We start from the raw sequence: 12,332 nt of genomic DNA on the forward strand, positions 1-12,332 counted from the left end.
CTGAAGCCCCTCACAAGTATGATGTGTGTTTTTTTTTTTATAATTCGGCTGAGCTGTTAATGCAATATTTTGCTTTATCATTACAAGAAAAATGGCAGCACAGTCCTAATGTGGAAATGTAGAAAAAAAATAGACTGGAAGCCTTACTATAATGGAAATTGATGGAAAAAGTGGACTTTATTCACACAGATGCATGCGACGTTTTAGCTCCTCATTTGACGCCCTTCTCAAGCATCACATGTACAGTTGAAACCAGAAGTTTACATACACTACATAAAAAGACACATATTCATGTTTTTTTTTCAATATCTGATATGAAATCTGAATAAACCTTTCCCGTTTTAGGTCAATTAGGATTACCATAAATTTTAATATTTGCCAAATGCCAGAATAATGAGAGAGAGAGAGAGAGAGAGAGAATGTTTTAAGGCATTTTTATTACTTACTGCAAAGTCAAAACTTTACATACATCTCATTAGCATTTGGTGCCATTGCCCTTAAACTGAATCACTTGGGTCAGACGTTCAGGATATCCTTCCACAAGCTTCTCACAATAGTTGGTCAGAATTTGGGCCCATTCCTCCTGACAAAGCTGGTGTAACTGATCCAGGTTTGTAGGTCTCCTTGCCCGTGCCTGCCTTTTCAGCTCTGCCCATAAATTTTTAATAGGATTGAGATCTGGGCTTTGTGATGGCCACTCCAAAACATTGACTTTGTTATCCTTAAGCCACTTTACCATTTGGGCAGCATGGTGGCTCAGTGGTTAGCACTGCAGCCTTTCAGCACTGGGGTCCTGGGTTCAAATTCCACCAAGGACAACATGTGCAAGGAGTTTGTATATTCTCTCCGTGTTTTCGTGGGTTTCCTCTGGGTTCTCCGGTTTCCTCCCACATTCCAAAGACATACTGATAATACTGACATACTGAGAATGTAGATTGTGAGCCCCAATGGGGACTGTGCCCATAATGTCTGTAAAACTCTGTGGAATTAATGGCGCTATATAAGTGAGTAAAATAAATACATTTCGGGTCGTTGTCCATTTGGAAGACCCATTTCCGCCCAACCTTTATCTTCCTGGCTGATGTCTTGAGATGTTGCTTCAGTATTGCCACATAATCTTCTTTTCTCATGATGCCATTTATTTTGTGAAGTGCACCTGTCCCTCCTTCAGCAAAACAACCTCACAACATGATGCTGCCACCCCCGTGTTTCACAGTTGGGATGGTGTTCTTAGGCTTCCAAGCTTCTCCCTTTTTCCTCCAAATGTAGCGATGGTCATTATGCCCAAAAAGTTAAATTTTAGTTTCATTAGACCACAGGACACGTCTCCAAAAATTAAGGTCTTTGTTCCTGTGTGCATTTGCAAACCTTAATCTGGCTTTTAAATGTTTCTTTTGGAGTAATCGCTTCTTCCTGGCAGAGTGGCCTTTCAGCCCATGTTGATACGGTCGTTTCACTGTGGATATTGACACAATCTTACCAGCTTCCGCCATCATCTTCACAAGGTCTTTTGCTTTTGTCCTTGGGTTGATATGCACATGTCGGACCAAAGCACGTCCATCTCTGGGACACAAAACCCGTCTCCTTCCTGAGCGGTATGATGGCTGGACATTGCCATCTTGTTTGTACTTGTGTATAATTGTTTGTACAGAAGAATAAGGCACCTTCTGGTATCTTGAAATTGTACCCAAGGATGAGCCAGACTTGTGTAAATCCACAATTCTCTTACTGATATCTTGGCTGATTTCTTTAGATTTGATGCTACACAAATAAGCAGTGTGTTTCAGGTGTGCATTAAAATACATCCACAGGTGTGTCTCTAACTCAGATGTTGCCAAAAAAACCTATCACTCTTCTAAACACATGACATCATCATATAGGCAGTCCAGAATTGTTGAAAGGCATAGTAATCTTAGTGTATGTAGACTTTTGACTTTGCAGTAAGTAATTAAAATACCTGAAAACATTCTCCCTCTCATTATTCTGGCATTTGGCAAATATTAAAAATGATGGTAATCTTAATTGACCTAAAATGGGAAAGGTTTATTCTGATTTCATGTCAGATATTGAGAAAAACATGCAGATGTGTCTCTTTATGTAGTGTATGTAATATTTTGGTTTCAACTGTATCTGTGTGAATAAAGTCCACTTGGAGTGTTGCTTCCAATCTATTTTTCTATCTTTATAGTTAAATTTAAGAGGACAGGAATGCAAAATAATACAATCTATATACAACACTGTAATGCATTTTGGTGAAGTGTAAATAATACCTAAAATTATTTGTGTTGCAATCTCATCTCATTAGTGGGTCTAAATAATTTTAAGTGGGAAACTGGAACCTCAAAAAAGGCATCTTTACACCCCCATCCTCTCCCCCCGCACCTTAATCCTGGTCTAATGAGGTTGTCCTTACTGTCCTGGAATTTGGATTTCAGATGGCGATATTCTGCTCAGTACTTTATTTGCCAAGGCAGAGATACTGCAAAACCAACAATGTAAACTTCTGTTTCTTTGATCCGTTGTTTTTCTATGCAGGAAAAGTAGACTGATTTGAGAATGCTGAATTAATTATCTCCTGTTCTTTTTTTCTATTCAGGCATGTCGAGATTTCATGTCTCTCGCAGAGAGTCACAGTAAGCGCTGGCAGAGAGCTTTGCAATACGAGCGAGATCAGAGGTTGCGCTTGGAAGAGACATTGGAACAGTTAGCAAAGCAGCACAACCACCTGGAGCGGGTTTTCCGTGGAGCCACTGTGCTGCCTGCAGAGACTCGTTCTGGGGTCTCTAAAGGTGAGATGCTGCGAGCTTCTCTGTACCCGAAGAGAGGCCTTAATGAAAATGACAGAAATTGTAAATGTAGCACAATGGTTTAGTACTGTTGCTATGCGTTACTGAGGTCATGGATTCAAAGCCAACTAAAATATTGATTTGCATCTGCAAATCTAACAGTACAAGTGGTGTGTGTGTGTGTGTGTGTGTGTGTGTGTGTGTGTATCCTTTCTCATGCCTCATGTCTTCTTGTAATCAAGTATAACTGTGTTGGTTATGTAGTAGTTTTGTATTAGGCTGTTGGCTACCTAGTATCTAGGATATGTGGATCATCCATCCAATCTGTCCTTGGTTCAAAATGTAGCACATCCTCTTCCAGGCACACTATTATCACAAGTTGTCCACGTGGGTGCAAGGTATATGTATGATGTCAAGTTCCCTTTGTATCTTTAGACCCATGCGGGGCCGGCAAGGGAGACCTTAGTGATGAAGATGATGAGAATGAATTCTTTGATGCTCCTGAAATAATTAGCAGTCCTTCCCAAGATGGCTTGGGGCACAAGTAAGTGAGGTGGAAGGTTTAAAGGATATGTTCATTCTTTCATTTAAGTCGGCAAAACTTGTTTATTTGTTTATTTTTTTTATTCAAAACTTCTGTGACCATCAAAGTGAACCAACAGCTAGAGACATATATTATTTATTACTGGGAGTACCAGACCTTAGACCATGAGACCACCATCAATCAGCAAAAAGAAGCTGCTCTAGTCCTCTATTGATGGACTGTGCAGAGACTTGAATTGGCCTTAAATGCACATGCTGTAAAAAGAAACACTTATCAGGGCATTTGTCACAATCTTGTGCTTGTTTTTCTTCACCGTTGGACCTTATAGGCATGTTAGATTTGGGGTGTCATGACAACTATTGAGACTCGTGATTGTGGGGTCACAATAGGGCTGTTAACCATCTATCTACTTCCTGCTGTCATGACTGACAGCGGCATCTAGGGGGTTAAACGTCCGGAGCTAAAACCCATTGTGGCTGATGCATCAGGATGCCAGCTATAATATACTGCTGACGCCAACCGCATTTTCACTCGTGGGCTGCGATTTACTTAGTTTTCAGTCGTGCTATTTTTTTTTTTATTTATATACAGTGCTGAGGATTAAGGCAGCTTAATAACCACGGTAAAAAGGCATATCAGCCGCCTCTAAACGGTTAATAGAGTAAGGTACAAAGGAATAACTTATAAAATGCTTAAATTCATAAATTTTACCCTGGCTGCAAAAAGACTAATATCCGTAAAGGAATATATCATTAATATGATAATGGTTGTAGTCTGCCAGCCACAAGTGGGGCAGGGCTACGCATGCAGCAGTTAACCTGTTAACTGCTGCTGTTAATCTGTGACTGTGGCATTAACGGCTAACATCCAGGAGAGCTTGCTGTTCTTGCTGCCCATCAGCTTGATTGTGGGGCACTTTTGGGTTGCCATGACAGTTTGAGGTCTGCTGAGCATCACCGTGCTTGTCACGATTGTAATCTTGTGAAAGCCAGCCTGTGGCTAATGTCCATAAGAGATTGTGATTTTTGCTATATATGGTAATATTGTGGTATTGCTATATACTGTGGGGAAAATAAGTATTTGATACACGGCCGATTTTGCATGTTTTACCATTTACAAAGAATAGAGAGATCTGTACTTTTTATTGTAGGTCACTTCAACTGTGAGAGACACAATCTAAAAATAAAAACCAGAAAATCTTGATTTCTTTATTGCTTCATTGGGGGACACAACTATTGAGTCTGTCGACAGGGGTAGGGGTACTCGGATACTGGGATGGATGAGTTACTTCTGTGGGGATCACGGTTGGTCGATTCCCGGTTCTGTGCCCTGGACCGTCAGTAAAGGGATGGGGGTGAGGATGATGGGAGTATTGTGTCCTGACGCCTCCTGTGGTAACTGGTAAAATCGGTTACCATCGCTGTGAATGGTCGCTGAGGTGATCGGCATACGGCTTGTATGAACGCTATAGGCAGTAATATCAAAATAGGCACACACACACATTAAGACTTTGTTTCAGTACCTTTCTTTTACTGATGTCCGGTAACAGGTACAGTTCAGGAGGGTAACCAGGTTTTCGGTGCAGGTAGAGCTATTCACCCTGGAGATTTGTGAGGCCTCCTTTAACAATGTGTGCGTTGTTTGGGATCAGTCCTGCCTTAAGCTGAGCCTGCCACCTTTTACTTTCTTTGGGGTCCTTCTCCACAACTGACAATGAGGACCTTTCCTTGGGGCTACCAATTCTCTTTTTGAGCCCCTGGTCCTATACTTGGTCAAGTTTGGCATCTCTTTCCCCTTCTTCTTCGGGGGGGTAGATCCTCCTGATCTGTCTGGGTTTTCTATGCTATTCCTGAATTAATAGCAATCTTGGTCTCCGGTGTCCAGAGGAGCTAAAGGGATAATCGTTTTATCTCTTTCTTTCTCCTTCTAGCCTCCGTCCCTCTCTCTAGGGCGCTTCACAACACAGACCTGTTTCCTAGTTCAGGGCTTCACTGGTCCTCAGCCAACAGCTCTCCGTGTCTCTCTCCTCCTTCACCCGTCTCTAGACTAACTGCCGCTTTGCTGTCTCCCTGGAAACTGACTCCTCCCCTCAGACCTGGGGTGGAAGGTGTTGTGTGTGCCCCAGTGTACATCTTTCCCTGGACCTTTGGATCCTGTGGTAATCCCCCGCAGGGGTGCCACATTCCTCCCTAGTTAACTTCAGTCCTCCGGGACTGAAACATTTTTTTTTTTGTTTTTAACAAAGATAACATAACATTAACATTTATATTTGTAATTTGAACAGAGTCTCAAAAATAAAATTTACAAAAACCATGGATAATGGGAAAGATGGATAACCAGTCCATACAACGCTAGTCAATCTGCTGCAAGCTGTTAAAGGGAAAGTCTTTTTGCCACCACCAATCCTGTGGCTTCGGTCCATTTTTAAAAATTTGCAAAAAGTTTCAGACGTCCAAACAGGTAAAGTCTCTGTAGGCTTAAAGATTCAAATAGACTTAATAATTCACAATACACAACAAAACATTTACTATGTGTGCCTCGGCGCAAGGGTCCTAGGTACTGCAGGGGCCTCTCCTGGTCATAAGCACTGTAGGCCCTTTGGCCCTGGGGTCACCTATTGGCCAAGATTTTGCTCTCCCTAGACAGCTTCTTACACCAACTCTACTCACCCTTTTTTTTTTTATGTTGTGTACCTGGTGTAACCTGTTTTGGTCTACTCGTCACCCTTCTATATACTGACTTTAACTACATATTTACATTTTTGAACCTATTTACATTTCCCACTTGTTACTCCCTGTATCTGAGTGGTGGGTGTCCAAAATTAATATGTGATGACCTCCGTAAAACTGGTATCCCACTGGGGCGTAACACTACTTACTGACTCATGTGTTGGTCTACTTAGCACAGGTATGCCGTAGTGTCTTCCCACTCCCCTGGTGGGAATGGCAGGTACACCAATTGCAGGATTCCCTAGCTCGGCTACACCGGGTGGTTCTTCTTCTCTCTTGGTCCTTCTACTGGTTGTGGGAATGTCAACATGGGAATTAAATATGCTCCTTCTATTTGAGGCCAATCTGCGGGTAACTCTCCTAAGATTGTCTTAATTGTCCTTGGCGTCTCTTCTTCTGGTATGGGACAAGGGATATATTCTTTTTGTTGTAAGGGTTGAGGACACTTCTTTAAGTGGTCTCGGGACACTGTTGCTGTTGTTTTTCCGTCATCCTTGCTGATTAGACAAGTTTTCTGGTTGTCAAAATTGGATGGTAATACAGTGTATGGTTCTTCTTCCCATTGATTATCTAGCTTATGAAGTCTCTTTTTCCTTTTCAAAACCAATTCTGGGGGGGTTAACGGGATTCCTTGTGCGTTTTTATTGAAATTGGTTTCTTGTGTTTCTCTGACTTTTGCTAGACTTTTCTCAACACACTCCTGTATTTTCTTGTATTGTTCTGTTCTTCTAGTATCCCAATCTGCACTTGAGGGGTCTTCCTCAGGAACTACAATGCCCATTTCAAAGTCCACTGGCAATTTTCCTGGTCTTGCTCTCATCAAGTATGCCGGGGTACAATTAGTTGAGCTTACTGGGATGTTGTTATAGATGTCAATAAGATCTGGTAATTTCTCTGGCCATCTGTTTCTGTCTTCCAAGGGCAGAGTCTTCAGCAGTTCTATTACCACGTGATTCATTTTTTCGCACATTCCGTTAGTTTGGGGATGGTAAGGCGTGGTACGAATTTTCTTGCATCCATACAAGCTACAGAACTCTTGAAATATTTCCGCTTCAAAGGCAGGACCCTGATCTGTCAATACCTGTTCTGGATATCCATGTGGCCTGCAGAAATAAGCTTGAAAGGTTCTTGCTGCTGTCTGAGCTGTCAAATCCTTCACAGGAGCTACCACTAGGAATCTGGAATAGTGGTCCACCATGGTAAGAGCATAAGTATAGCCTGATCTACTGGGTGTGAGTTTGACATGATCTAAGGCTACTAGTTCCAAGGGCTGTTTGGTTATGATAGGCTGGAGTGGTGCTTTCTGGTTGTTACGATCTCCTCTTCTTAATGAGCATGCGCCACAATTTTTACACCATTTTTCTATGGAAGACCTCATGCCAATCCAATAAAACCTCTCACGTAACAGTATTTCCAGTTTTCTCCATCCAAAGTGTCCTGCTCCATTATGGTACGCTTCCAATACCATTTGCACGTCTCTCTTTGGAACCACAACTTGCCATACCATTTCATGCGTCCTTGGATTGATATACCGTCTGCACAATTGTTTTTTATAGATAAATAACCTGCTTCTTTCTTTATTCGTTCTCCCATGACAGCACCACGAGAGAGAGGATCCGCCCATCAAGGACAGGAAACCTACAGGTTAAAAAGGGTGGCACCTCTCTCGCCTCAGTTTAGGTTTCCTGTCCATGATGGGAGACCTCGCAGGCTTACTTGCAGAAGATGGTCTCTTGCCCCAGAGGGAGCCACAGGGCGCTGGGATGGAGCTGTCGGTCCTGGGCCTCTGGAGACGCCACGGCAGGGCTCATTGGGGCACCTCCGTGTGCGTTGCGGCAGGCGTGACATCCCCTCACGGGAGGTAGATGTCCGCCATGTGTGGAGCCGCTAGACCCGGTCTGGGTCTAGTCGTTCAGCTAGGAAGTTCACCACTAAGAGCAGAAAAAATGGTCCGGTTCAGCGTGATTCCCCGCCGGTTATGATGGATTCTTCTGCTTCTACGGTACCAGATATTCTGTGGGGTAAGTGGAATCTTCGTGGAAGTTCTACTAATGGTTTCCTCCTCCTTTTTCTTTCTATAAACTCCTCTTTCAGAGCAAGAAATGTTCAGCTAAATCTAAACATAAAGAATGTGCCTTATGCAGCAATCCGCTCCCAGATGCATATATTAAGAAATTGTGTCAGCTGTGTATTAACAAAGTAATGATGGAGGAAACCCCGGAGTTTTCCCTGGGCCTAAAGACTTTAATTAGAGAGGAAATAGGCAAGGCTTTGCAAGGCTCAGAATCTACTCATATTTCTCGGGAACCTCAGCCGGGTTCAGACTGACATATCTGACGTTTCCTCCTCCGCTCTCTCTCCTTCTGATAGTGAATCCGATAGACAGTGTTTTCCTCTGCAGGAGGTTGATGCCTTGGTAAAAGCTGTCCGGTCTAACATGGGTATTGTAGACATGAGGGCAGAAAAATCTGTGGGGGACGTAATGTTTTGTGTATTAGGTCAGAAAAAGAGAAAAGGTTTTCCCGTGAATACAAAAGTTAAAGACCTCATTGATAGAGAGTGGAAGAAACCCGACAGGAAAGGCAGTGTTCCTCCATCTTTCAAGAGGAGATACCCATTTGAGGATGCCATAGGTTCCTCTTGGTCAAGAGCACCAAAGCTGGACGTTGCTGTCGCTAAAGCGGCAAAAAAGACTTCCCTCCCGTTTGATGACATGGGAGCATTAAAAGACCCCCTGGACAGACGAGCCGATACCTTCTTAAAAGGTGCATGGGAGACAGCTGCAGGAGCACTGAGACCAGCAGTAGCAGCCACCTGCACATCTAGAGCCCTGATGGTTTGGCTGGAACAGTTAAACAGTCAGCTAAGGGATGGTGTCTCTAGGAAGGAGATTATTTCTTCCCTTCCACTAGTTCAGGGTGCAGCGGCCTTTCTTGCTGATGTGTCTGCGGACTTAGTCAGATTGGCAGCAAAGTCATCAGCTCTGTCAAATGCGGCTCGACGAGCGTTATGGATTAAATGCTGGCCTGGGGATGTACAGACAAAGTCCAGACTGTAGACAATCCCTTGCGAAGGGGAATATCTCTTTGGCCAGACTATGGACGAATTGTTGGAGAAGGCCGGAGATCCTAAGAAGGGTTTTCCATCGGTACCTCTACCCTCCTTTAAGAGATCGGATGAATTTTCTTTTCCGAAACGAAGAAGATTCTTCAGGGAACCGGACAAGTCCGAAGAAAGAGGTCGAAAAGGTAGAGGCCTTCTCTTTGGTTCATCTCCAAAAAATGAGCAGAAGCCAGGGAATGCACAATCAGCCCAGGTGGGAGGGAGATTGTCATTATTTTTCCCAGCTTGGGAACAGATTTCTCATCGTAATTGGATTTTGAGCCTGATTAAATATGGTCTAAAATTTCAATTTCAAGCTTTTCCTCACAAGAGATTCATGATTGTTCCCTCTAGTTCCTCCCCAGAACGCCAGACTGCCCTCGTATCGGAAATTCATGTCTTAATAAGGAAAAACGTCCTGATTGAGGTTCCGGATTCAGAAAAGGGTCTCGGATTCTACTCCCCGCTCTTCTTGGTCCCGAAACCGGATGGGAGTTTCAGGACAATTATAAATCTAAAATCTTTAAATAGCTTCCTTAAAGTAGACACTTTCAAAATGGAATCCTTGAAAACAGTAATAAAATTGCTTTTTCCCCACTGTTATATGGTAGTTCTCGATCTCAAGGATGCATATTACCATATTCCCATTCATAGTTACTATCAGAAATACCTGAGGCTGGCCATTGAAATTGAGGGGGTGGTTAAACACTTTCAGTACACTGCACTTCCCTTTGGGTTAGCAATAGCCCTGCGAATTTTCACCAAATTAATGGCAGAGGTTATGGCCCACATAAGAGAAAGAGACATTCTAATAATCCCTTACCTGGATGATCTCCTGATAGTGGGAAACTCTTTTGTTCAATGCGAGGCCCACCTTCGGGTGACCATGTCTGTCTTGGAGGGCTTGGGGTGGTTTCTAAATTTGGGAAAATCTAGATTAACTCCACTCAAAGCTCAGCAGTATCTGGGGGTCATTTTAGATTCTAAAAAACAGTTATGTTATTTATCTGAAGAAAAAATTACACGAATCCAGGGTTTGGTAAGACAGTGTATGGATAAACCCTCTGTCACTCACTAAAGCCATGTCGCTATTAGGGATCTTAACCTCGAGTTTTTCCACAGTTCGTTGGTCACAATTTCATTCAAGGGCTCTTCAGTGGGATGTATTGTATAACAACTCGGTCCTAGAGGGACATTTAGACCGTGAGTTTACCCTGTGTCCTCGGGCCATACATTCCCTTCATTGGTGGTTACGACACGATAATCTTTCTAGGGGAGTCCCCTGGGAGTCTAAGGCAACGGCAGTCTTAACTACAGATGCGAGTGCTGCTGGTTGGGGAGCTCACTTCGAAGGAAACTTAGTTCAGGGGACCTGGTCAAGGAGTGAGGTACAGTTGTCATCAAATGTTAAGGAGCTTTTGGCGGTGGATTATGCGTTCAACAAGTTCCTTATATATTTACAGGGCCAGCATGTCCGTATACTCTCGGACAATCAAGTCTCGGTAGCTTCTATAAATCACCAAGGGGGAACCCGCTCAAGAGACTTAATGAGGGTAGTGGACAGACTTCTTCAGAAGGCAGAAGATCATTGTCTCTCCCTTTCGGCTATTCATCTAAAAGGGAAAGAAAACGTCACAGCGGATTTCCTAAGCCGTACTTCCATAAAAGAGGGAGAATGGTCCTTGAATCCTCAAATCTTCTCCAGAATTGTGGCAATGTGAGGTCTTCCGACAGTGGACTTATTTGCGACAAAATCCAACTGGAAGGTGACAACATTCTGTTCCCTAAACCCCAGAGAAGAACCCCTGACAGTGGACGCCTTTATGGTTCCCTGGAAATTCCCTCTGGCATATGCATTTCCTCCCATGATCCTGCTTCCAGCAGTTATAAGAAAGATCAGGGCAGACAAGGCCAGAGTAATACTCCTATGCCCCTTTTGGCCCAAAAGACCGTGGTTCCCTTGTCTCCGAAAAATGTCCATATCAGATCCCTGGATCGTTCCGGAGATTCCTGACCTTCTCACTCAGGGTCCGGTTTCCCATCCTCCAGCCTCGAGTCTCCATTTGACGGCGTGGAATTTGAGAGGGTGCTGATAACCAACAAGGGATTCCCCGCAAATGTAGTAAATACTCTCTTGTCTAGCAGAAAACCCGTTACCACCCGCATTTATGCTAGGACCTGGAGGAAGTTTTTATCATTTACTGAATTTAAACCAGAGGAGGGGCCCCCTATTGGGAAAATACTAGAGGTTCTGCAGCTCGGCTTAGAGTTGGGGCTTACCACTAGTACCTTAAAAGTACAGGTGTCGGCTTTGGGAGCTTTGTTTTCTTCCGATATTGCAGCTAATTATTGGATAGCACGATTTATGAAAGCTTCCTTTAGGTGTAGACCCATTATCAAAGCAAAATCCTCTCTGGGATTTGAATTTGGTCCTAGATGCCTTAACTAATCCTCCCTTCGAGCCCCTAGATTTAGCCTCCCCAAAAAATTATTTTCCTTAAAACAGCCCTGTTAGTGGCCCTGACTTCAGCCAGAAGAGTGAGTGACATACAGGCTCTTTCCATATGTCCGCCATTTACTCAGATTCTGGATGATAGGCTGGGTCAGGTTTTAATACAATCCTTTCTTCCAAAAGTAGTCACTCGGTTCCATAGAACTCAGGAGGTAATTCTCCCAACTTTTTGCTTTCCCCCCCAAAAATCAAAAAGAAGAGAGGCTACACACTTTAGACGTGAGGAGGTGCGTACTCAAATACCTACAGATTTCACGCAGTTTTAGGAAGGATAATTCCCTATTTATATGCCATCAGGGGGCTAGAAAGGGTTGTAAGGCCTCAAAGTCTACTATTGCAACATGGATTAGAGAGGCCATATCCCTCGCCTACTCCTCAGGGAATAAGGAGGTTCCGGAGGGGTTGAGAGCTCATTCCACCAGAGCGATAGCTACCTCCTGGGCGGAGAAGACGGGGCTTTCCATCGAAGAGATATGTAAGGCTGCCACTTGGTCTTCTCCTTCTACCTTTTATAGGCATTATAGATTGGACCTGGGTGTCTCTGCCGATCTCACCTTTGGGAGAAGGGTGCTTCAAGCGGTGGTCCCTCCCTAATTTCCTTTCGTCTCTGTAATTCTCTCGTGGTGCTGTCATGGGAGAACGAATAAAGCCTTAGTTAC

The 12,332-nt window shown here is 43.6% G+C and overlaps 1 protein-coding gene across 1 annotated transcript in view; it reads left to right on the forward strand.

Moving 5' to 3' along the window:
* OSBP (oxysterol binding protein) overlaps positions 1 to 12,332 on the forward strand; it is a 113,274-nt gene that overhangs the window by 12,258 nt on the left and 88,684 nt on the right. The window contains exons 4-5 of the mRNA XM_073686137.1: positions 2,597 to 2,789; positions 3,222 to 3,330. Of these exons, the coding sequence (XP_073542238.1) occupies positions 2,597 to 2,789; positions 3,222 to 3,330 (302 nt within the window). The remainder of the gene's footprint in view (positions 1 to 2,596; positions 2,790 to 3,221; positions 3,331 to 12,332) is intronic.

The sequence above is a fragment of the Phyllobates terribilis genome, unplaced genomic scaffold (genome assembly GCF_046119375.1).
Source record: "Phyllobates terribilis strain yellow unplaced genomic scaffold, ASM4611937v1 Scaffold_5__5_contigs__length_657084704, whole genome shotgun sequence".
In the NCBI taxonomy this organism is placed as follows: domain Eukaryota; kingdom Metazoa; phylum Chordata; class Amphibia; order Anura; family Dendrobatidae; genus Phyllobates; species Phyllobates terribilis.